The sequence below is a fragment of the Strix aluco genome, chromosome 2 (assembly GCF_031877795.1).
Source record: "Strix aluco isolate bStrAlu1 chromosome 2, bStrAlu1.hap1, whole genome shotgun sequence".
Taxonomy (NCBI): domain Eukaryota; kingdom Metazoa; phylum Chordata; class Aves; order Strigiformes; family Strigidae; genus Strix; species Strix aluco.
In genome coordinates, this window is record NC_133932.1 from 70,488,213 (window position 1) to 70,510,699 (window position 22,487).

Here is a 22,487-nt window from a genome sequence, read left to right on the forward strand (position 1 = left end):
GGCTTTCTAACTTTACATGTGAAAATGCAAAGTAAACTTCAGTTTGATCAATTCGTTTTCCTTTTTCAGAGAGGAACAGGTTTACTTGCATAATGAAAAAAAACCAAACCCAAACCAAGAACTAATCCTGACATGTCAGAGGGTTGAACCATGTGTCCCCTTATGTATACTTCTGGCAGTTGTAACAGTGCTTTTATTTTTTTAGGACAAGAACGGGGTTGTGTACTATCTGTGGCTTGAAATTGTGAAGGATTCGAGTTGTTCTTCTTCACTTGGTTCCCAGGCAGCAGTGACGTTCAGTGAAAAGAAGGCTATTAAAAATGGGGGGGGGGAAGAGACTGTACTGTGATAGTTTTTTAATTGCTGCCCTCTTGCGATCAGAACTTACAGCCAACAAAAGCTGGAATGTAACACCCACCCATGTTATATACAGGCACGTTTGGGTAACTGGCCATTGCAACTGTTGTGTGGTGTTCTGCATTGAGGAGCTAATGGGAAAAGAAAGAAAGGATGCTTGTTTTGGAAAGATCTCTCAAAGTTTTTATTTCTTTCCACTGTTCAGCCTGTTTCAGCATCAGCTGCACACATCTTGGGTGAAGTTTGCAGAGAAAAACAGGAAGCAGCCATACCTCTTGTCAGGCTTTTCTTACACTATGGCAGAATTGTGCCTTTCATAAGTGCCATTGCAAATGCTGAAGTGAAAAGAACTCAGTAAGTATCTAAAACCAAATTGCCTACTCTGCATTTACTAGTGATAGGATCATCCACTCAGTTTCTAGAATTACAAGTAATTTCAAAAGAAAATGTTGGAGTTGTTCATGTTCCTCCCAGCTGAGTGGCAGAGTTCTTTATAAATGTATTCACTGCACTGAAGATCTGGTGAGTTTGATTTTAGGAGGAATTCCCATCGTGTTTTGCAAAATCTACTTGCAAGACTATTGTAAGGTCTGAGAGCAGGAATTTGCGTTCTTCTCAGTCTTAGTTTATTTGATGATAACTGTGAAATCCCACATTACCTTCAGCTGTTCATATGAAATAGTTTCAGCTTTATAGTGTGCTAATAAATCATCTTCTAGTACTGAGTAAAAGCATTTGTTGAATTTGTTCAAAACAAAAAGCAAGTTTCTTCCTAATCATGAATATTTAAGGCAAGCTGTGTGTCTAATCTTTCCAATTAGAGGGCTGAGGAGCAAAGATGGCATTGGATCTGGCAGTGGATAGCAGAAAACAAAACATTTTTTCTGGTCACTTCTTATAAGTCCCTTGTTTGACTTACTGGTGGGCTGACAGTTTAGTAGTGTAAAGTCCAGTATTCACACCAGGCAGGTCCTGAAGACCATTTGTTGCCACCAGCTTCATACCTGTGTAGTCATGCTCTTGACTGACAGTAGAAGAGACAATTGGGAGTCAAGGGGAATGACAGATACTGACTCTAAAGTAACAGCTTCCTCAGTACGAAATAAAGTCTTTGTGTGGGTTGGCTTATTTCAGCGTGTCTGAGGGATAGAGTGTTTTCCTTCCCGTAGGTAGGTGTATTTTTTCTGTGCAGCAGGTTGGCTGAAACAGCTTGGTTGCTGCAGTATGAGGAAATTTGCTGCTCCCTAGGCAGTCATGTTCCTGTGATAAAACAGCAAAGATGGTGTTTGTTTTCAGGGCTTTCTGACATTTGTAACAGACAGTGAGCTTACTTTTTTATGAAACAAAATGATGAATCCAGCAAATTCATCCTGTTACTCACTGCTTGCAAATGGGTACAACTGTAGTAAGCTATAAACTACAGAAAAGACATCAGCGTGTGTACAAGAACAAGCAAATAACTTCATATCCAAATCTGATATGCTGTCAGCAGATGCAGGTTTTGATCATATGGGTTGTAGACGAGATCATTGATTATGTACCTATCCACATAACGTAAATTTCTATACAAGGAATTGCAAGTACAAAATTAATATGAAATTACTTGCATTCTCAAAATACAAGTAATATTTTTTAAAAAGTACACGTGATAGTGCAGCTAGCTAAAGCTTAATAAATCACAGTGGCCGTATATCTAGTACAAGAAGAATTCTGTGCAAGTGGCTCTTCAGAAAAACATGAGAGTCTGCATGGCAACAGTTACCTACACAGTTCTCAGGGCAGAATTGGGATCTGCACTGTGTTTAGTAATGTTATTACAGGACAGTGCTGTAAGTGACTTAGAAAAGATGGTTAATTCATTGGAGCTGGAGTTTTCATCTCCCTCACAGCTTACAAGTACTTATTTTGTAGGAGAAGGTAGTAGGTCATGTGTAATGTCCAGTGTTGTTGTGAGACTGAAATCACTGCCTCCTTCTCTTACGCAAATTAATACTGTTCAGTGGCACGTGAAAACAGGTGCATTTTCCCCGTTTTTATTGTAAACCCCTTTCATTTGAGCCCGCGTGTTACTATGTGTTTGGATGGTGCACTGAGCACACTGCGCTAATACAAAGAAGGAAATCTGTAGTCCCTCTGGACCTGCTGTGACTACTGCTTTTCTGTCATAACCTGGAAGTGCACTAAATGCTATGTGACTGCGTTTAATGGCGGGCTGGTGTCAAAGGGAGTTTTTGCATGTGCATTCAAACCCAAATTTCCATCACCTTTCACCGCTTCTTTTATTTCCATATATTAGCAGTTTGTTACAAAGAGACTAAATTACAGAAAATTGTTCACTTCCAGAGATCCAAACACCATTTTCAGAGGAAACTCATTAACTTCCAAGTGCATTGACGAGACAATGAAACTGGCAGGGATGCATTATCTGCAAGTTACACTAAAGCCAATTATAGATGAGGTAAGAGCAGTTTAGACTGTTTATTTGATAAAATGTCACTGTAAAAGGCCTCCAGGGAGCAGCTACTGTTATTCCTTCCCGTTTTAAGATGACTTTGTAGGAATAATGCTCAAGAGCTTTCTATGTTAAAGAGGTTTCTACAGTAAAATCCTGTGTGTTAGTTTAGCAACAGCTGAGTCATCCAATTCAGAAACAGTTGGATTGTATTAAAGGAAGAGGAAAGTTTCCATTTATTTAACTAAATTACTCTGTTATATAAAATCTAACATTCATGGTTTCTGAGAAATTAATAAAGTAATAACTTAGATGAATAAAGAATATATACAGCAGAAAGCTGCTGGGAAGCTATAAGTAATATATTTCATCCAGTGGGTATAAAGGAATAAAATTATTCTTAGATAACTGTGTATGTGAAGCATTTATTATAACAATGGTTTATTATCTATCCAGTCCAGAATGGTGGGTATGGGTATTTTGGTGCAGTAATTGGGCCACCCTTTCAGACCACAGACTTCCTTTAAATGATTTGACAATTTCTTCAGCTGCTGTTTCAGTGTTTCATCAGAAGATGTCAAGTTTTTGAAGAATATAAATATACTTTCAAAGCTGACTGTTTTGGCAAAATAGGACTTTTTTTTAACAACCTTGCTTGAGAGAGTCTAAAGAACAATTCTTCATTTCAGTTGAAGGAAAGGGTAGAACAAATTAATGTTACTTTTCGGAAAAAAATAAAGATCACATTTAATTTATCTTTGATGTTTTCTCAAAAGAAAAAAAATACAATGTATACAATTGGCTTTTGGCTTTTTCCTCAAAAAACTAACAGATTATGCTTTTTATAAAACTTTTTCTACTTGAAGGTAAACTAATATAGTAATTGTTCACTATATTTTTTTCCTAGATCTGCCAGGTCCATAAACCTTGTGAAATTGATCCTGTGAAATTAAAAGATGGTGAAAACCTGGAAAATAACAGGGTATGCATTAGATTTTGAAGATACAATCTCTGTTTACGTTATCAGGTTTAACTGAGGTCCTCAGACATTTGATGTTGCAAATAATTTTGTCATTCCTTAGAATACGCTGGAAGCTTTCTTAACACCACAAACAGTTATAATTATTTCACAGTGGCTTTACATTATGCTATAAATACAATATCTGTAAAATGTTAATAACTTCTCCCCCTGCCCTTGAGGACAAGGATAGCTTTTAGCCTCTGACTCTACTGATGATGTATAAAATGGTGCTATGAAAAGGAATGATGTGCTATACAGCCATATCACTTGATGTTTGGTTTTGATAGGAATAATATTTTTACTCTTGTACTTGAATATGTGCATTTACCGAAGAGACAATCATTGAGTGTGAGATTGTTTTGCAAGTACATAATGTTGAAAGTGAGAATCTTTTAATGATACCATTATGAATAAAACCAGGAATAGTACTACTTTCCACAGCAGAAAATGATACCAATTTTGTCATAATAATTGCATTTTTCAGGAAAATCTGAGGCAATATGTTGATCGCATTTTTACTGTAATTACAAAATCTGGTGTAAGCTGCCCTACAGTGATGTGCGATATTTTCTTTTCACTGAGAGAATCAGCTGCCAAACGTTTTCAAGGTGAGTTTATATTGGTTTATTTTTACATCACTGATAGCTTTTACATGTAGGTGTAGTCTAGCAGTCTGCGTGATCCATGATAGATTTAGTAATTGAACACCAGCTTATACAAAATCCCATTTGGAGTGTGCATTAATGCTGTTTTTTCCTTGATTATTCATTCCACAAAGAATGTGACTTTTAATGATTGTATGAGTTTACCTTAAACACCTTTCAAAGGAAAACAGCATTTAAAAAGAGCATTATGATGATATGTATTTATGGTTTCAATATTTGCAAATTATGCTCAGTTTTCAAATGTGCAGGTTTTTGTACTGGCTTATACCACAAACTCCATCCAGCTGAATTATTTTCCACTCATACCCCAATCTGTAATAAAGGCCTATCTATAAATTGTTGGAGGTATTGCAAGCTCATTGCCCTAGGATGCCCATGTGCTGCAGAAGTTTTCTGGCTGTCAGAATTCTTTCCACTCTCTTCTAGTTGTTTTGGGTCTGTGAGAATGAGCGGACAATATAAAACCGGAATTGAGCAAAACAACCAACCTATGTATTTTCATGAAGGGAAACAGATTACAATAAGGAAATTTTAGAGAGAATAATGAGTTCTGCTTTTAAACAGTCACTTCATAGTAGAGACAGAGGCAAAGCAGAAAGCCATTGACTGTGCTGTTGTGCTATTTATTTTATGTAAAAATAAATAAATAAATAGTCTTTTCTGTAACTACCAACTGGAATAGATGCATTAGGAGTCTGTACAGCGCTTGTGCTCAGGGCTATAACTAGGTAACTGAGAGTTGGCCTCTGCGCTGAATGTTTCATAAACTATGTAAATTATTCGTCATACTTCAGTTGCATAGATGGAATAGCAGATGTTTGTATGAAATTTCCCTGTGTGGTGGAAAAGGGAATGGTGTTCTCCTTGTAGTCTGTGTCATGAACTCACTTCTTTTCAAAAGGCTGACATTGACATTTCCTTGGTTTATGCTACCCAATCTCTGGCTCCAAATCCTCCATCATCAGTTAATCTTGTAACTCACGAATATGTACATTTCCAGCACATGTTTGAGTTAGATCTCTGAAGGCATTCTGATCATTTCAGAACGTTTTTAAGGAAGAATTATTGAAATGCTGAGTAGAGGTTTTTTTTGTTGTTTTTTTTAATAGGTGACCCAGATGTGAGGTATACAGCTGTCAGCAGCTTTATTTTCCTGAGATTCTTTGCTCCTGCCATTCTTTCTCCAAACCTTTTTCAGCTTACACCACACCATCCAGTAAGTACGGTATCAATTTTTTCTAGCTATGTATATGGTTCTGTCACTATAGTCTGTCTATCAAGATTCTTTCTTCAGTTCTTTTAATAGCCTTTAGGAGAAGTACCTTTGTTAATTCAAAGATCTGCTATGTCTGTCTTGGATATGAAGCATATATTGGATGAGTGTGTGTAAAGAACTTGGGAGGTATGGGAGGCACAGTGAAATTTAAGGACAAACAAGGTAGATGGTCTAAGCTGCTGTGGAAAAGATGGTCACTGCTTCATTCTTGCTGCATTACATTAAAGCTGGATTGGTTGTCAGCAATGTTGGAAATGCTTTGGACGTTAAGCAACTTACCCAAGACTTCTAGTAGTTGTTCTTATTGGGAGTGGGGAGTACTTGGACACTCTTCAAGACATAAATCTCTAGTTTTGTTTTGCAAGTGATTGCCTTTGGTTCTCTGAAGAGCAATAGGGTAGCTATGAAGCACGGTGGCTTGAGTCAAAAGCCTTTTCAAAAAGCAACTTTTTTCCTATAGTGCTATATTGGGTCTTTTCTAATTTTATGTTACTTTTCTACAAGTGAAATAAAAAAGATACAGTTTATGTTCCTCTATTCCATATTTTAAATAGCTAGTCCATATAATATTGTTCTCTTTCCTAGGATCCTCAGACTTCTCGAACTTTGACACTTATCTCTAAAACAATTCAAACGCTAGGCAGCCTATCAAAATCTAAATCTGTAAGTATGCCTTTTTCATTTAAAGGCTTAATTTGAGAAAGTGATTTTCTTTTTTTAATCTTTTATCATTCATTGTAATTAAGCCTTTAAAATGCTTGAGTTGCACTAGGCTTATGCAAAACTGGCTATGTTTGCTCTAATTATAAGCTTCTCATGCTCACAGAAAAACTAAATCTGTCTTAATCTGAACTAGATTTCAGTAAAGCAAAATTGTGTGACCAACCTAGAAGTCTGTTCCAGGGCTTTCCATTCCTTCCTTCTGGAAGAAAGACTGTGATCAAGAAAACCCGTGAAGTTCTCTACTTGCGTCCGGTACATGACAGCAGCTCTACAGGGCTTTACAGATTATTTCAGCATTTTAAATCGCCCAGTAAGGAGAAGGGCTATGCTTTTCTTTTCATACCAGTTCAATTTTCTGCCAGTCAGTGGTGAGATGAGATCTAGATGCCCATGCTCTGGATGTTTGACTGGAATAATATTTGTGTACCTAAGGCACCACACTGCTGTATCTGGTGATAATTTGTGGTTGCAGGTGGTCTAGTTAGGATTCTAGTTAGGCAACTGTAGATGAATCTGTACCTCAACTACAAATCCTTTGAGACAATAGAATTCCTTCTGTCATACTTTTTGTCAGCTGCTCTTAGAACCAAGATAAAAGCCAAAACAGAAGTTTGAAGCTTTTGAAGAATGCATTATTAACTGTAGTAACTGAGCATTTGAAATGCATTCTGCTACCTTTTTGAAACAAAAAGTTGGTACTACTGATTGTGTGCTGTACAACATGAAAGTAGTGCTTTGCTTATTTTACCTCTGGCCAGAAAAAAACCTTCGTATCTGCAATGGCTTGCCTCATGGTCTACTGCTGTTAACAATAATATTTTCTGTATAAACTGTATTATGATATGCATGGCTTTGTATTTCAGGCCAATTTCAAGGAATCCTACATGGCTACTTTTTATGATTATTTTAATGAGCAGAAATATGCAGATGCAGTAAAAAATGTAAGTAATGCATGTGAATGTTCTGAAAACCCTGCTGTGTTGTTGAAGCTGATGCTCAAAATCCTAGAATGTAGTACATGCTCTTTGTAAACCAGGAAGCGTGTGCTGGAAGAAGCAAACTCTTGATAACTGTAATATTCAAGAAACTTTTATCAAATTATCTGCATGTCAATAATAGAACCTCTTTGGATCTACTTCTGCTTAATAACTAGGTTAGATTAACAAGCTGCTGCTTAGAGCTTGAGACATGTGCATGCTTCATAGGGTGCTGCAGATCTGTAATGAAAATTGCCTAGTCCAAAAGGAAGTGAAAGATACATATAACAAAGGAGAAGCACAAGAAGTGTTGGTCATTGCAGTTTTTCTGCTTATGAGCATTTGTGCTATTTTTAGTTTACAACCCAGGAAACCTCCCAAATTCCTCAAACCTCTGCCATTAGCTTCTGTTTAACAACTTTTACAATATTTTTTTGTAGCTCTGTGCTATACAAATGTTAAAGATTTTACTTTGGGTAGTGCAGTCCTGTCATTTTTATCTCTGCTTTTTGTTCACCTTTTAGTTTCTAGATTTAATTTCATCTTCGGGAAGGAGAGATCACAAGAGCATAGAGCAACCTATATTGCTTAAAGAAGGGTAAGCATGCACGTGCAACAAAACCCTATACTTGTGTGCTTGCTACCATTCTAAGGCAGCTATCTCTTTTCCCGCCACCCCTATTCCATCTATGCATTCAGAGAAGAATGTAGGAAGAGTCTCGTGTTGCTATTTCTGCTCTCTGTGACTGCTATAGCTGATTTTAACATCCTCTCATTTGATTTAAATGTCTTAATTTAAGTATGTTTTGAAATAAGTAGAGGGAAAAGAAGCCTATAGAACTTAATTAGCACAGCTAAGGCAAAATAAACTTAAATCAGCATTGTGTTAAAATCAAGTTGATTTTTTTTTCTGAACTCCAGTGAACAAAAGCTGTAAAATTCCACTGTGAAGGCAGATATGGAGTATCTTGGTGAGGGCAAAGCCTGCAAATGGAGCTTGCTTTTGCTGCCCTGTAAGATCCATATGCTAATCATTATCATGGCCATTTCGAGGAAAATTTGTGATGCACTTGGAACAGTTTCTAGTTTTAGTACCTTTCCTTTTTTTGCAAGCATGTTTCATATGCCCTATTAGTTTTAGATACTAATTATTGACATTTTCTGTGTTAAAAAAGCCTGAGTTGTTAAGATCATCTAAGTACACTGTGAAAACAGCTTCTTTGAGCTGGGAAGAAAAAAGTAAAAAATCCAAATTCTTCCTGTCAGAGCTCAGTAAGCTGAACTGCTGCTTGAAATTAAGCCTTCATGGTAGCTCAAAGTCATGCTTAGAAATCAGGTTTTCAGTGACTAACTACCCTTTCCAGTTAACCTCTGCAGTTCACTTCACTTCTCTGATGAGTGTCTGTCCCTAGAAGCAAGTTTGTCTATTTTAATTCTGTACATTTATCATTCTTTTGTTTTTGAAAGTAAATGTATAGTTTGTAACATTTTCCCTCTAACTCTAAAACGTTATTTTTTCTGCCTCTGTCTTTCTTTTGCTTCTGTCTGATTTTTTTCTGTCTTTTCTTGCTTGGCCTGTGGCTGCTGTTGTAAGGACTCTTAAACTAACAGTAAAGAAAGTTGATGGTAATAGTTCATGCAGGTAAGATGGTAGAGGCAGTTGGTGCTTAGCTGTAGCTACCGGCTGACAGTGTGCCCTTGCTTCACAGAAATAGACTTGTCTGACTTAACTTCGGGGAGGAAGTACTCTCTTTAACAATCCTGAAATGCCTGTGTAAACCCAGCAGAGAACATTTTGTTATCTATTTCTTGATGTTGACCAACTCTTTTTCTTTTTTCCTTCTTTCTCCTTCCTTAAAACAAAAACCTGCTGTAAATAGAGAATAAAGGACGTTTATCTGTAGGCAGAGGCTCCAAGAAGCACTGAGATTTGCTTAATATTCAGTATATAGATCGAAATGAACTCACTGAAAGTGATTAAGAAGTGGCCATACACTTTCTAGGCACTTCTTAAGTAGCATTCATGTAAATTGTACTCAAGGTTAAGGAATGGCCTTCAGCTGTCTATTTTTCCTGACATTTTGCATTATTGCCATGTTATATCATGGAGAGTGGGTGGGAATTTTCACAGCCTTTGATTTGATTCTTCTCCAGATTGATTGGCTGGTTAGTGGGGTTTCTGTTTGCCTTTGCAATGTTTTTGTTTGCTTTTGTTTTTTTAACCTATCTTTGCTTCTATTAAGAATATCTAGATGGAAAGCTATAGCGTATGTACTTTTGAATGAACGTACAGTACCAAAGATTAGTCGCTGTCACTTGGGGTTTTTGGCATTGATCATGCCATCGCTGCTTAACAGCTGTCTGTATAGTTCTTTGCAAAAGGAAGAGAATTAAAAGGAGAACTAGTCCTGCCACTCTTGTAGGTGAAAGGCGCATGCTGATGCTTCCAAGAAAGGCTAAGGCAGATCCAAACTCAGGTCTACCATAAACATTAGAAGAAACGGTATCTCCAGCCACCCAGCACTGAAATGGGATTCATCTTAGACTTTTTTTCCCCTTTGTGCTTCTGACTATTTGCTCTGACTTCTCACACATTCTGTGAATGTTAGAAACAAAGAAATCCTTTAAATTGACCTTATAACTTCTGTGGCTTTGAATGCTTGTCACCTATCTGGAAAATAAAAGCACATTCTTCTCTTGGCTATGTCAGCTATGAAGAATTTAATAAAAATGTGCTCTTAGCTCTGCAGTATGGAGTTTGCATTTTTCGAAGAGGGAGGCTCTGTAGGAGTTTGCAGTTTTAAGTCACCTTTTAAGTGTTGGCATGAGAAGGAAGAGAAACTAAGTTGAAGAGCATATTGTCCAGCCCAAGGTTATCTGCTCTTCCTTTGAAATTTGTCTTAACCTTGAAATATGAAGACTACCACCAGTGGGCTTGGTGATGACCTGAATCATATGGTTTTATTAAATATTTCTTAAGAAATCCAAGAATAAGGACCGAGACAGTAACTGTCTGACCATTTTAAGAATGAGAGGTGTGTAACTAGAACTGGTTTAAAAAAAATCTGTTGCTGTATCCAGTCCTTGTCAGCTTTTACCCAGACAACTTGGAATGGGCAGCAAGAACCAGCCCAGCTGGTTACAAACAGTTAAAGTCTGAAGGGACTTAGGTTTCTGCTTGAGCTTTAAACAGACCTGCGGTTCAGTAGCATGCAATGTAGTTGTTTCTGACTGAAGATACCAGAAGCAAGAAACATGTTAGCTGTTCTAAGCATTTTAGCTCTACTGTTGAAAATCTTCAACGAAATCATTCACTATTCTCTCCGTGTGCTCTTTGTGCTGTATAGTGCCTTCCTACTTGATAAAAACTACTCTGTAAGTAGTTTTTACTCATTCCATTATACAATTCTGTATTTGGCACAATAGTTAATGTAATGCGTAGAGTAGCTGTTATCAACTCTCTACTGCATACGCATACATGTTTTTTGTCCACCAAAAGTGATGCTGAGCAGTATGAAGTCATTAGGCTTTCCAAAGTCACCTTGAAGCTTTTGGATGATTTGGTGGTTAGGAAGGTGGTGGATGCATCACAGTTTCTTGTAAGCTAATTCAAGTTTGAAATTAATTAAAACTGACAACTCACTAAATGAATGCCCCTCCTCTGCCAAAAAAAAAGGGGAATGGGGGAGTTCTAGCTTTCAGCTGTCAGATTTCTTTGTATGTTATTGAAAAGCGTTTCCAACTTGCACCATCAATATGCAATTGCAAGTGGAGCTGTGGAACATTCTGATTTTGTTTCTAGAGCTTGAGAGTGACTAAAGCATGTAAGGGTACAGTCCCATAGGCCTTACACCTGCCTTTTAATTATTAAACATACTCTAAACCTTTTGAGCTTTCTCATAGCTTTAAAAAAATATAATTAAAAAAGCTTGTAGAGTTAACAGGTCGAGCTTAGCAGAGCAGTACTAACCGTGTTCTGCCCTTTTTCTGCTGTAGTAGGAAACCATTTAGCTGGATTTGTAACAGGAAAGGGCACAAACTACAGTTCAGCTAACTAACTAGAGCCCCTATATAGACTACAAGTCAAGCTGCCTGTCTTGCCCCTTATCTAGATCTGGAAAAAAAGGACAGGCCTAACTAACAGATGCATTAAACCTATCAAAATGTGACTTTCCTTGTCAAGACGAGACCTCAATAATTAAAAACCACTATGTGTCCCCTCCTAAAGCTTCACAAGTGCCATCACATATGTGTGTATATATGTATATATGTATAAATCTATATACATAAATACATATTTTATATGTATGCATATATATATATATGCATGTATATATAAAATCTGGTGTATTGTAACAACTCTTGTCCTGTTTACTAGGTTCATGATCAAGAGAGCACAAGGAAGAAAACGATTTGGTATGAAAAACTTCAAGAAGAGATGGTTTCGCCTGACAAACCATGAGTTTACCTATCAGAAAAGCAAAGGTAACAAAGGTTTGCCAGTGGTTTTTTTGATACATTAAAGCAAAGATTAAACATAAGGATTGGGTAAGAACAGAAGACTGAGATCTAGATCTTGTAACTGTAACTGCACAGTGCTGGCAGGTCGGTCAGCCTGTATGTACTTGCCCCTTTTTTTAGTATGTCTGTACTGTTAGAGAAGGTTCTTGGATAGCACAGTACCCTATAAATTAGCAGAATATTTGATAGTATTTGTCTAGTGTCAGTTACCAATATCATCTCTAGGTCTCACAGTTACCTAGTAGATTGTCCAAGGAAACAAATCTCAGGATACAAATACATTACACCAGGATTTGGGTTTGTATTGAACATTCTCAGATGCATCTCAGCTTGTTCTCAGAAATTTGGTAGCATTGACACAACTGGCTGCAGTAGGCAGGGATTCGCCTGCAAGCTTTGAACTTGCAGAAATGCGTTCACCTAATATTGCCTTATATCAGGGATTTTGCTTTTCGCAAATTGTTCCTGTCTGTTCAGTAGTACCCAACAAATACCAGTTCCTTGCATCATATAAATACATAGGGGGTGAGAAAGATAAAGAAACATGTTCAGGTCATGGCAGTCATCATCTCACACTCAACTTTGAGATCTTACATCACCACCAATCAACCTAGTTCAGTTGAGCTGACAGGAATGATTTCTTTCATTTTTACCTTCTCAGGAAATATACTGCATCCTGCTGCAGTAGTCAGTTTCTGAGAGGTTTGCTAGCATAACATAATGCAGCTGAAAACAGAAATGAACTTATGGTAACACTAAGGACCATGCTAGTAAATCCCTGCTGAGTGGAAGATTTTTTTTTTTTCTTGTGCAGTCAAAAGGATTTTCAAAGGAACTGAATCACCCCTTAAATTAAGGGCAGAGGGTGAAGTTGAGTTGTGAATAAGTTGCTCAGTATCTGTGTGTGTGTGTGTTCCGCAGGTGATCACCCTCTCTGTAGCATTCCAATTGAAAACATTCTGGCAGTGGAAAGACTGGAGGAGGAATCCTTTAAAATGAAAAATGTAAGTAGGTCATCTTCATTAATGCACTTGTTAGGCTGGTCTAGATCCACCAGCCTAATCACCTTTTTCCCTTTTGTAACCTGGATTGGGTTTCTATTGAAAGACGTACAACCACAGCTGCTTGTTCTGTATATAGTAGCAGGAGTTTCCAAAAGTACAGCCCATTCAGATTCTTAACAGCCCAGTCAGCAGTCTTTGGATTTCGTGATCTGCAGCACACTCAGTACTGACCACTGCTGATCAGCTGTCTGGGCTCCATAATGTCAGACACAGGTAAGATGATCAAGTCCCTGCCCTTTCTGTCAGACCTCTCTGTTGGGAAGAAACTGGCTGCTTACAATTGTGAAGGATCACATCTTCTTTCTTGACTATCAGGGTTTCTTTACTGGTTAATGAAAGTCCATATATATTTGGGTTAGGTCATGTGCCAAAACAACATCTGTGCTGTGCTAGCATGGTTTAGCATTTTGATTGCCACATTAGGGAATAAAATACAGCTGTATTTCTCATGCATGGAACACTACTGCCAACTTCTGTATGCAAGACATACCATCCATTGTGTAAGAACAGTTCTTAGACATGATCAGTTTAGGTGATGTTGGGAGCCTTCTTCATACTCCTCTGCCTCTAAAGCTGAGTACAGTCCTTACAAAGTTTTATTTTAAAATAAACAAAAAAATAGCTCAGTGTTTTCCAGTTCTAGACGTGCATCTACTACAGACTTCTTTATACACATAAATGGTTGTGACTTTTAGATTTTCTGCCTTGAAGCCTTTCCTGCCATCTACACTGCTTGTGGACACCATGCAGGGCAGTGCTCAAACCTGAAGTGAAGTACAATGCTTGACTACTCAGTATTTTCTCTGTTTCAGGTATTATTTTGGTAGCATATCTCTCTGTTAAAAGATGGCATAAGTTTCAATTCACTTACTTTTAGAGCACATCTTCATTGTACTGTAGCTGGCTCTGGTGTTCATAACTCATGTTAATTACATAGGCAAAAGCAACCAAGCTGCAAAATAATTCTCAAGCTATCAGAAGGCAGCTGTAATGTGATGAACTGTTGCCAACTGTACTTCACAAAATAACTTGATTGAACTAAAAGTAACCACACAGTTGAGGTAAAATTTACTGTGTGTGGAGAGGAACTGAGCTATAATTCTGATCAACTCTTCAGTGACAGCAGTCTTAACTTATGCTGAGTCTTCTGGGCTAGAATGTATCCAAAATATCCCTTTATTGTGAAGATTTATTATAGGAAAAATACCCCTTTATTCTTAACATCAGAAACTGTGCACTATTTTGGTTGCTTAAATTCAGTATTAACCTAGGAAATGAAGGTGACTACATCTATTCTGGAAAGTAAGGTTCAGAGTCTTTCCATAAGCAGTAGAAAATACCATTATCAGCTTCCCATGCTAATATATTCCCATTTATCTTGCTATACATCAGTAGAATACTGCAGCAAGAACATAATTCTCAAAACACCACAGCAGATGTATTTGCAATGGATATTCCATCATGGGTGCTAAGTGTGATTAAAGATCCACATTTTCTATAAATATTCTCTACGTATCTGTACTCTGAATTGCATCATGTATGTCTTCCTCAGTCCTGATAAATCTGCCTTTCTGGCAGTAAAGCCAGTAGCCTTCATCTTCCTTAAGCACAGTTTGGGGGGTGTGTGGGTGGCTTTAAGTACTGTTCAGGTCTTCTGTGTTGTTTGAGAAGCAACTGGTGGTTTTGGTAGTGTAAAGGTCTTGCAGCCACTTGGAATTCTTGGCCTAGTTGCAGGCTTCTCAGTAACAGTTGCCATATGTTAGTTCACTTAGGTTGGTATCCCCTTACACAAAGCCATACTCCTTAAATCTGTTCCTTTGTTGTAATGCAGAAGGCTCCATTTATCCCAGAGGACATTAAAATTCTTTTCCCTGTAGTTCTGTCTTAACAGAGGGTTGAGCTGCAGGCTCCTGTCTTCCTTGTTCCTTCCTTCCCTATTCCTCAGACTCAAATTGCCAGTTATATCCTGGAAAGTTTTATCATTAAGAGGACTCTCGCTTTGGTGTGTATTTTGGCAGTGCTGGACGGATCACACTAGCAGCTCCTACACTGCTGTTTTGTGTTGCGCTTGTCTAATTATTGTCTTACATCTATAACGATACTAAATCCAGGGAAATGACTGTTAGAGCTTTTCCCTTCCTGTTAGAAGAGGCATTGTAGTTAAAAAACCTGTTCATTCACAAATTAACAAGTATATTTGCAAGCTACATTGAAGGATGTGCACTTAAAAGTGTCCCAAGGGAAGAAAAGATTGCCTGGTGCCAGTCTGCAACATTCTCCTGACCAGCTAGGTGCAGAATTCAGGCCAAGGCTTCAGGTCTTTGTAATAGACAAAAATTAATTTCAATTTTGGTGGGGTTTTGAGGGTTTTTTTTGGTGTGGGTTTTTTTAAGGTGTGCCTCTTTGTGTTTTTTTTTTTTTAAAGTAGCACGGAGAAACCAGCTGTTTGGAAAATAATATTCCACATAAGGGCAGTGTAATGTCTCATGATCTGAATAATCAAATGAAGTAGAGGGGGCAAGGAATACCTGAGAGAGAGAAAAAACCCTATTAAAATTAAGTATTTGCAGAAGCTAGAGGAAATGAAGATGGTTGACACTTGGCTTTTCAAAATTTGCAGTTAACTAAGCTCAGGTTAGTGATCTTCGGTGTTTGATCAGTATAATCAAGCAATAAGCCTATGCATCAGAAACTTGCTCCTTCAAGAGGACAAAATAAATGCAATTGTGCATTTGCATTTGTGCAGGTTGCAAGCTGTTTTGAACAGCCAGGAGAGCTCTAGTTTAGATTTTCAGTGCCCAAGCCATAATGCAGAATTAATGTGTAATTATTTGAACCACCTGATGGCGATTAAAGAGAAAATGTATTGCTGTGATTTTCTAATAGCAGCTATTGTTGGGTGCAGAAGCGTGGAAGTTACTAAAAGCAAAGAATCATGCTGAAATACATGTTAAAAAGACTGGAGATAAAGCAGTATCAAAGCAAAGCTGTCACTAAGGCTGGATCCAAACTTTGGTTTTTCTCTTTTCTGCCCCCTGCTGACTAACATTTCCTTTCAGCCCTACGTTGGGTCCCTCTGTCAGCCTTCCAAAACTTGGAGCTGCAGCATTGCTGAAGTTGCATCCCTGAGGCTGACAACAAATCTTGTTGAGGCCCAACCAGCGAGTTGATATTAGCTGTTTGTAAATCATCTCCTACAGGAACAGTATCTTACTCCTTGTACCAGGTGCAAGGTCTTTGTTGTTTTAAGGGCACATTTGCTGCTTGGTTTTGTGTTGAAAGGTATTTATTGGTGCATTCTTTTAGTATGCTGTGTTTTTCCTTGAATAAATCATCAGTCTGAGCCCAGTCTTATGTTCACCATCTCATTCTGGTGGTTTATTCTGTGGCTTATTTCCTTATTTGCAGATGTTCCAGGTGATCCAGCCTGAAAGAAGAGTCCTCTATATCCAAGCAAATAATTGTGTAGAGGCCAAGGACTGGATTGATATCCTCACCAAAGTTAGCCAATGCAACAAGAAGCGTCTCACAGTCTACCATCCCTCTGCCTATCTTAATGGCCACTGGCTTTGCTGTAAAGCTACTGCAGATAATACTCCTGGCTGCACGCCCTGCACAGGGTAAGGACTGGTAACATGGTGTTGGTCTAGCTGTTGCCAGGGATAGGTGCGTCTCTGCAGTGTGACTTGCAGGTATGCAGTTACTAAGAAGATCTGCCAGGTGCACAGCCGTTGTGGTGTTTTCAGAGGCCATCTTTATTGTCATTTCTGATACTGTCAGTATCTTTATATCTTGGTCAAAATGATGAAATTTTTAGAGTTCAAGACATCAGTAGCTGACTGTGGGATAAGATTCTTTGGTTCCGATCATCTGTCATTAGTAAAAATGTCACAAATCCCTTCAACATCCTGTTTGTAAATTCCTGCTTCTAGATTTAATTCTAAACTGATGTGTTTCTAAGGGGCCCACTCATGCTCTCTGTTAAATGAAAAGGTACTGTCTGGTTCGTAGGAAACTATTTTCATCTAAAATGAGAGCAGCAACAGGTCTGTAGTGGTAGATAGTCTCAGAATATAAGACCTGGATGGTTGGGACTTCAGTGCTTTGGCTCCTCCATCTGGTTATAGAAGACTAATTCACCGAAATGTCTGGATACTGATACAGCCCTCTCTTTCAAGTCAGAGTGAAAGCATGCTGGATAAATCTAGGCATAAAGAAGTTTGAACTTGTCTGCCTTTTCTTTTGGGAAAAAATAGGAAGTTTTGAGCTCTTTTACATACAATCTGTTGGCTTTCATGAGTACTCGATTTTACTTTCATCCTCGTTAAGTGCTTTTTGTGCCATAACATACTGTTTAGCATATAACTTCTTCCTCTCTTCCTGATGGCTTACAGAGGCCTTCCAGCAAATATACAACTGGATATAGATGGAGATAGAGAAACTGAGCGCATCTACTCTCTTTTCAACTTGTATATGCCAAAATTGGAGAAAATGCAAGGTGAGGATGAAAGATCGTTCCATCTTTAATACACTTAGCAAGGCAGAAATACTTGTGAAAAATTGTATGTTCTAGCTAGACCAGCCTTGCGAATCACATCCTAGAACACAGTGGTCATTTTTTAACTTGTTTCCCCTTCTGCTGTCTTGAGCCAGTTGTGTGAATTATTTTTGGTGCAGTGTGCAGCCTCACAGTCTGTACAAAGTTCTTTGCATAATAAACAGTTGTTTGAAATACAGTCTTAACCACAGCATCCTAAAATAGCGTAAGCACAGAGCATTGCTTGAATGCTCCGAATTGACGAATCAGAATGTGCAGTAAACCAGAAGTTTACTGATCCTGAAAAGAAGCACCAGCAAAGTTGAGGTTTCAGTGGAACATGGTTTTGTGTTACCAGAAGTCATGTGCACATTCCCTGATTCAGATCCCAAGAACAGGCTGGATGCAACTGCTTTCCTCAGGAAGGTTTTTTCAGAATTATCAGCGAAAGATGATCTGTGGATATCTATGAAATGTTGAAAAGTGAAGTTTGCACTAGGGAATCCTCAGGAGCTGAGGGAAGCAGAGATGCGACATGAAGAATAAAAGAAAGAAGAGACAGCAGAGGAAGTTGGTACTGGTAGGCGTGCCAAGAAAAGTATCCGGTATACACAGTGCCAGACTTGAAATCCCAACTTAGCGCAGGGAGTGGCAGGGAAGCCTTCACTGTGGCACTGATCTTTAAATAGGACTTTATTTTTTAATATGAGATAAGCCAGTGGTGTCAAACACACAGATTGGAAAGCACTTTAATCCATTGCTGGCCGCCATGCAGTTGCAAACTTAAGATACCCACCACTTCCGAGCTGTCTGAACCAATGCCCAGCTTTCCCCTGTTCCGATTCCTCACTGCCAGAGCCAGCATCAAGTTTCAGTGTCCGGGAAAAGGACACAGGTCTGGTGCAGACAGTGCAGCAAGAGGAAGGTAACTCAAAAGCAGAGACTGAGGCAGCAGTAAAGCTAGACAGCTAGGGAAAAATAGAGACAGAGTAAAATATTCTCTCTCCCCTTCTAATACGCTCGGCTATGATGCGGAAGGAGATCAGATGGTGAATGTGTTGCAAATGTTCATGTGTAATCAGTGTCCTGATCTCTTAGCCAGGAAGGCTCCCTGGTAGGATAAGAAGGTAGTATGACTTGCCCCTCCTTAGGACATGTCCTTAAGCAGGCAGCCAGGCAGTAGTCATGACCTATTCTGCTTATGCTTGTTGTATGAATCTTTTAGGGGTAATGTGGTAAAACAGCTTCTGTGACTACTTCAACCTGTAATTGTTTTGAATTCAGTCTGTTTTGCAGTGCCATATGTGCTGCTTAGCTGCTGCTTAGGGATGGGCCCTGTCCTTCTGACAAAATAACTCTTGACTTCATGTGGGCCAACCCTTCAGCACAGTGGCAGTTAGGCTTGTGTCAGAGTTCCCAAAGTGTGTGCATGGGCACCGTGCTAGTGGTAGCTGAGATGAAAGCATTGCCTGTGCAGCAAAGGACAGCTTCACACTAAGCCAGGAGCAGCTGCCAGGCTGGCTGCTGTTTCCTTACAAGACGAGGAGGAGGGAGCGGTCACGGGACAGCCTCTGTTCCTACCACAGCCCAGCAAAAGGACAGGGAACTGCTCCTTCTGCTGTTGCTGTTGCTGTCAGCCACAGTTCTGTGGTGGTCATACGGAAGCAAACCAAGGAACTGTATGAACCCTAGACTGAGTATTTTTAGTCTGCTTGTCTCACTTTTTTTTCCCCTGCCTATCTGGCACTATTCTCATACTTTGTTTTTTTTTCCCCAGAGGCCTGTGGCAGCAAATCTGTGTATGATGGACCTGAAGAGGAAGAATATTCTACATTCATCATTGATGACCCTAAGGAAACATATAAAACACTAAAGCTGATTATTGAAGGTGTTGGAACTTTAGAGCAGGAGCATGCTCAGTATAAGAGGGATAAATTTAAGAAGACAAAATATGGAAGCCAGTGAGTATAATGGGTTGTCCAAACAGGGGAACAGTCCTGAGAAATAGTGTTTCCCCTGCTTATGTTCTGGCTTTCACCGTAGTCATATTCAAAAAAGATCCTGCAAATACATACAAAGTAGGATTGTGATGTAGGACTGATACCACAATATTTTAAAGAACTGTAAGGAATATTTAAATGCTTATTTTTTAATGCAGTTTCATTCATAAAAATAAGCGTGGGGTTTGTTTTGTTGGTTTGGGGTTTTTTTAAATTTTGAACCTGTGCTTGTGGAATGAGCAGTAAGTACCAGAAGATACATGTACTTACCAGCTTATTTTAGAGAGTTGGTTTAAAAATGGGAAGAGTGGCTCATACAGCCACATGACTGTATTTTGTGTACACATAAATAAAGGAGCATTCTGCACATGACTGACAAAAAAGAGGATACATTCAGTCAGTCGGTTCTTCTAGTTCAAGTAAGACGCAGTATGAGCATTACAATTGCAACTTTGAAAATCAAACTTAGGGAAAAGGTTTTGTTTTTTCACTTCCTGTTCTGCCATTTTGATGTCCTGACAGAAAATTCTATGTATAGTACTTTTTCCTTTTTTTCTTTTCTTTTAGAGAACATCCCATTGGTGACAAGAGCTTCCAGACGTACATCAGGCAGCAGTCGGAGATCTCAGCACATTCCATATGAAGTGTAAAGGAAATCACAGGACAGTGCTGAAGGGTCGATCAGTGAAGCTAAACAGCAAAACAAAAGGGAAGCCACACATGTAGCAAAATGTATGGATAAGCGTCAAGCGTACAAACTTTGAGACTTGCTAAACATATTCTCTTTTCAAGAAACTGTTATAATAGTTGCTATGCACTTTATTCATCTGGTTATTGACAGATGATAAAACTCTGCCTTCTAGGCAGTTGTTGTCATGTATTTTTAAACTTGCTTTGGTTTCTTGGAATCTAGTGATCAGTTCAATGATCGAGGTGTGTGGACTACATCTTGACAACTCCCATGCAATTCCTTATGTTTTGGAAACCAAGCATGCTGCTAATATGCAGCATTTTCTAGAAGGCTGTTACTGTTTTTTGTTCTTGTTAAACGTATATTGCCACACCCCTGCGTGCTCTCTTAGGAAAAGCTTAGTAACACTTTACTTTTAATGCCTGCATTTAGAAAAGAAGCAGAGAAGAACCCTCTGGTGTAATCTCTTGCATTGTAGCTTGTATTCTGAGCAGGCCAAGGAGCAGGCCTTTTGTTTTTACAGCAGCATAATTTTTGCTAAATGTGCACAGTTTTTAATAGGAATTCAGATTCGAATGGTACTCTTGATATTTTTGAGATACAAAGTCATTTCTCCAGACACATTCAGCAGACTTTAGTTTTGAAGATGCAATCTCAGCGGTATAATAAAACTGACTCTCATGAGTAAGAAAGAAATGAACTTATGTCAAAGCTACATGTCTCTCTTATACAGTCCAGTGAATAGTAATCTTTGAAAGTCTGCCAACTGAAAGGCAAGGTAAGCTGATTTTTGATGACCTTTTACCACCACAGCGAGAAGGACGAATAGACTGTGAGTCTGGCAGCTGACACACACTGAATCCCAGGCACAAAAGCCGTCAAGATGGGTTTTCTCTGAAAGGATGTTTAAGCACTGGAGTCCATGCTATCCTAGTACCACTTGCTTTTCTGGAAAATAGATTTCTACTTTTCCAAAAATATTTTTAAATACTTTTTTAAAGAGACTTTTTAAAGGATATTTAATGTATTAACACACATAACTTGTTAATATTCTGAGTGTAGTGAAAATGGAATGAGCTGTGTATCTCACTAATACCAACAAAAGTCATTAAGGAGGGGAATAAAGATCTGATAAATATAAGATACATATTTATGTATGCTGTTTAGTTGTACACCATAACTTTCCTCTGTATAAGGGTCTGATTTACAAACATCTAGCTTTGATGTCATGAAAGCCTGCATGATGGACCTTAAGCTTCTGTGGGGTAGAAGCTAGTGTTCTTGTTTTAAGCTGAATTGGAACAGAAAGCATTGAACTATCAGTTTAATGTAAAGATATCTATATCTTTGCTTAAAGTGTTACAGAGTAATTCTTAACTGTGTCCTCATTGCATCTGACATGATTTAAGATGGCTGAAGTACTTTGAATGCCTCTGTTTGTTAGTGATGCTCTTAGGAATGAGGTTTTCTTTTTGTTTGAGTATGTAGTAGACCACCTCCTAGTAGATGATAAATGGTCTTTTATTCATCTTCACCCAGCAGCCTGGGGAAAGGGAAGTAACGAAGCATTGCAGAGATGCATTTTGGACTCCAAGCTTTTAGCTGCCATGAACTGCAATTTTTAACATGTATTTGTAACTTAATATGGTTTATAAAATACTAATGATCTGTAATGTGTGTTGTACTTGCCAATTAAAAGGAATGTTTTATTTCTGAAAATTGTGTGCACATTTGGAGTCTGTTTAGATTCACTGTGGCCATGGGTGTGCTTGTTGGCACAGCATCTGCTGTTCAGAGTTGGACCGTGGATGGAGATCCTTGTGAGTGTAAACCAACCCTTGCTGGGGCTGCTGACTCTCATCCTCACTCCTCTGCCCATCCCCACCGCTTGCCTTGGGTCAGCATTGCACCCGTGGGACTCTGCAGTGAACCAGATCGGGCACCTGAGCCAGCCGTAAGCTACTCTCAAAGAAAGCAGTTATCGCTCAGCTAGATCAGCATCTTGAACTGGTTCCCTGTGTTATTACACAGCTGCTGCTGCTGCAAGGGAGGGGTGAGACCATGCTGAAAGGACAGGAGGAAAGAGTTGAGAGCACAGTACCATGCATGCATATGGGCTCAGGGACCTACGGAACTACCACCTTCTGAATAGGACCTGTTCTGTGGCAAAACCTTGGGCATGCTGAGGTTTGTGCAAGTCAGT

General features: G+C 38.7%; 1 protein-coding gene across 2 annotated transcripts in view; it reads left to right on the plus strand.

The window, feature by feature from the left end:
• Window positions 1-22,003, plus strand: part of RASA3 (RAS p21 protein activator 3) — a 135,113-nt gene extending 113,110 nt beyond the window's left edge. For both annotated transcript variants that reach the window (XM_074815213.1, XM_074815214.1), the window contains exons 11-24: window positions 563-711; window positions 2,701-2,815; window positions 3,717-3,791; window positions 4,315-4,438; window positions 5,605-5,711; window positions 6,357-6,434; window positions 7,358-7,435; window positions 7,996-8,069; window positions 11,850-11,956; window positions 12,914-12,996; window positions 16,465-16,676; window positions 17,451-17,554; window positions 19,371-19,554; window positions 20,161-22,003. In XM_074815213.1, the coding sequence (XP_074671314.1) occupies window positions 563-711; window positions 2,701-2,815; window positions 3,717-3,791; window positions 4,315-4,438; window positions 5,605-5,711; window positions 6,357-6,434; window positions 7,358-7,435; window positions 7,996-8,069; window positions 11,850-11,956; window positions 12,914-12,996; window positions 16,465-16,676; window positions 17,451-17,554; window positions 19,371-19,554; window positions 20,161-20,236 (1,566 nt within the window). In that variant the 3' untranslated portion in view covers window positions 20,237-22,003. The remainder of the gene's footprint in view (window positions 1-562; window positions 712-2,700; window positions 2,816-3,716; window positions 3,792-4,314; window positions 4,439-5,604; window positions 5,712-6,356; window positions 6,435-7,357; window positions 7,436-7,995; window positions 8,070-11,849; window positions 11,957-12,913; window positions 12,997-16,464; window positions 16,677-17,450; window positions 17,555-19,370; window positions 19,555-20,160) is intronic.
• The last annotated feature ends 484 nt before the right edge of the window (window positions 22,004-22,487 follow it).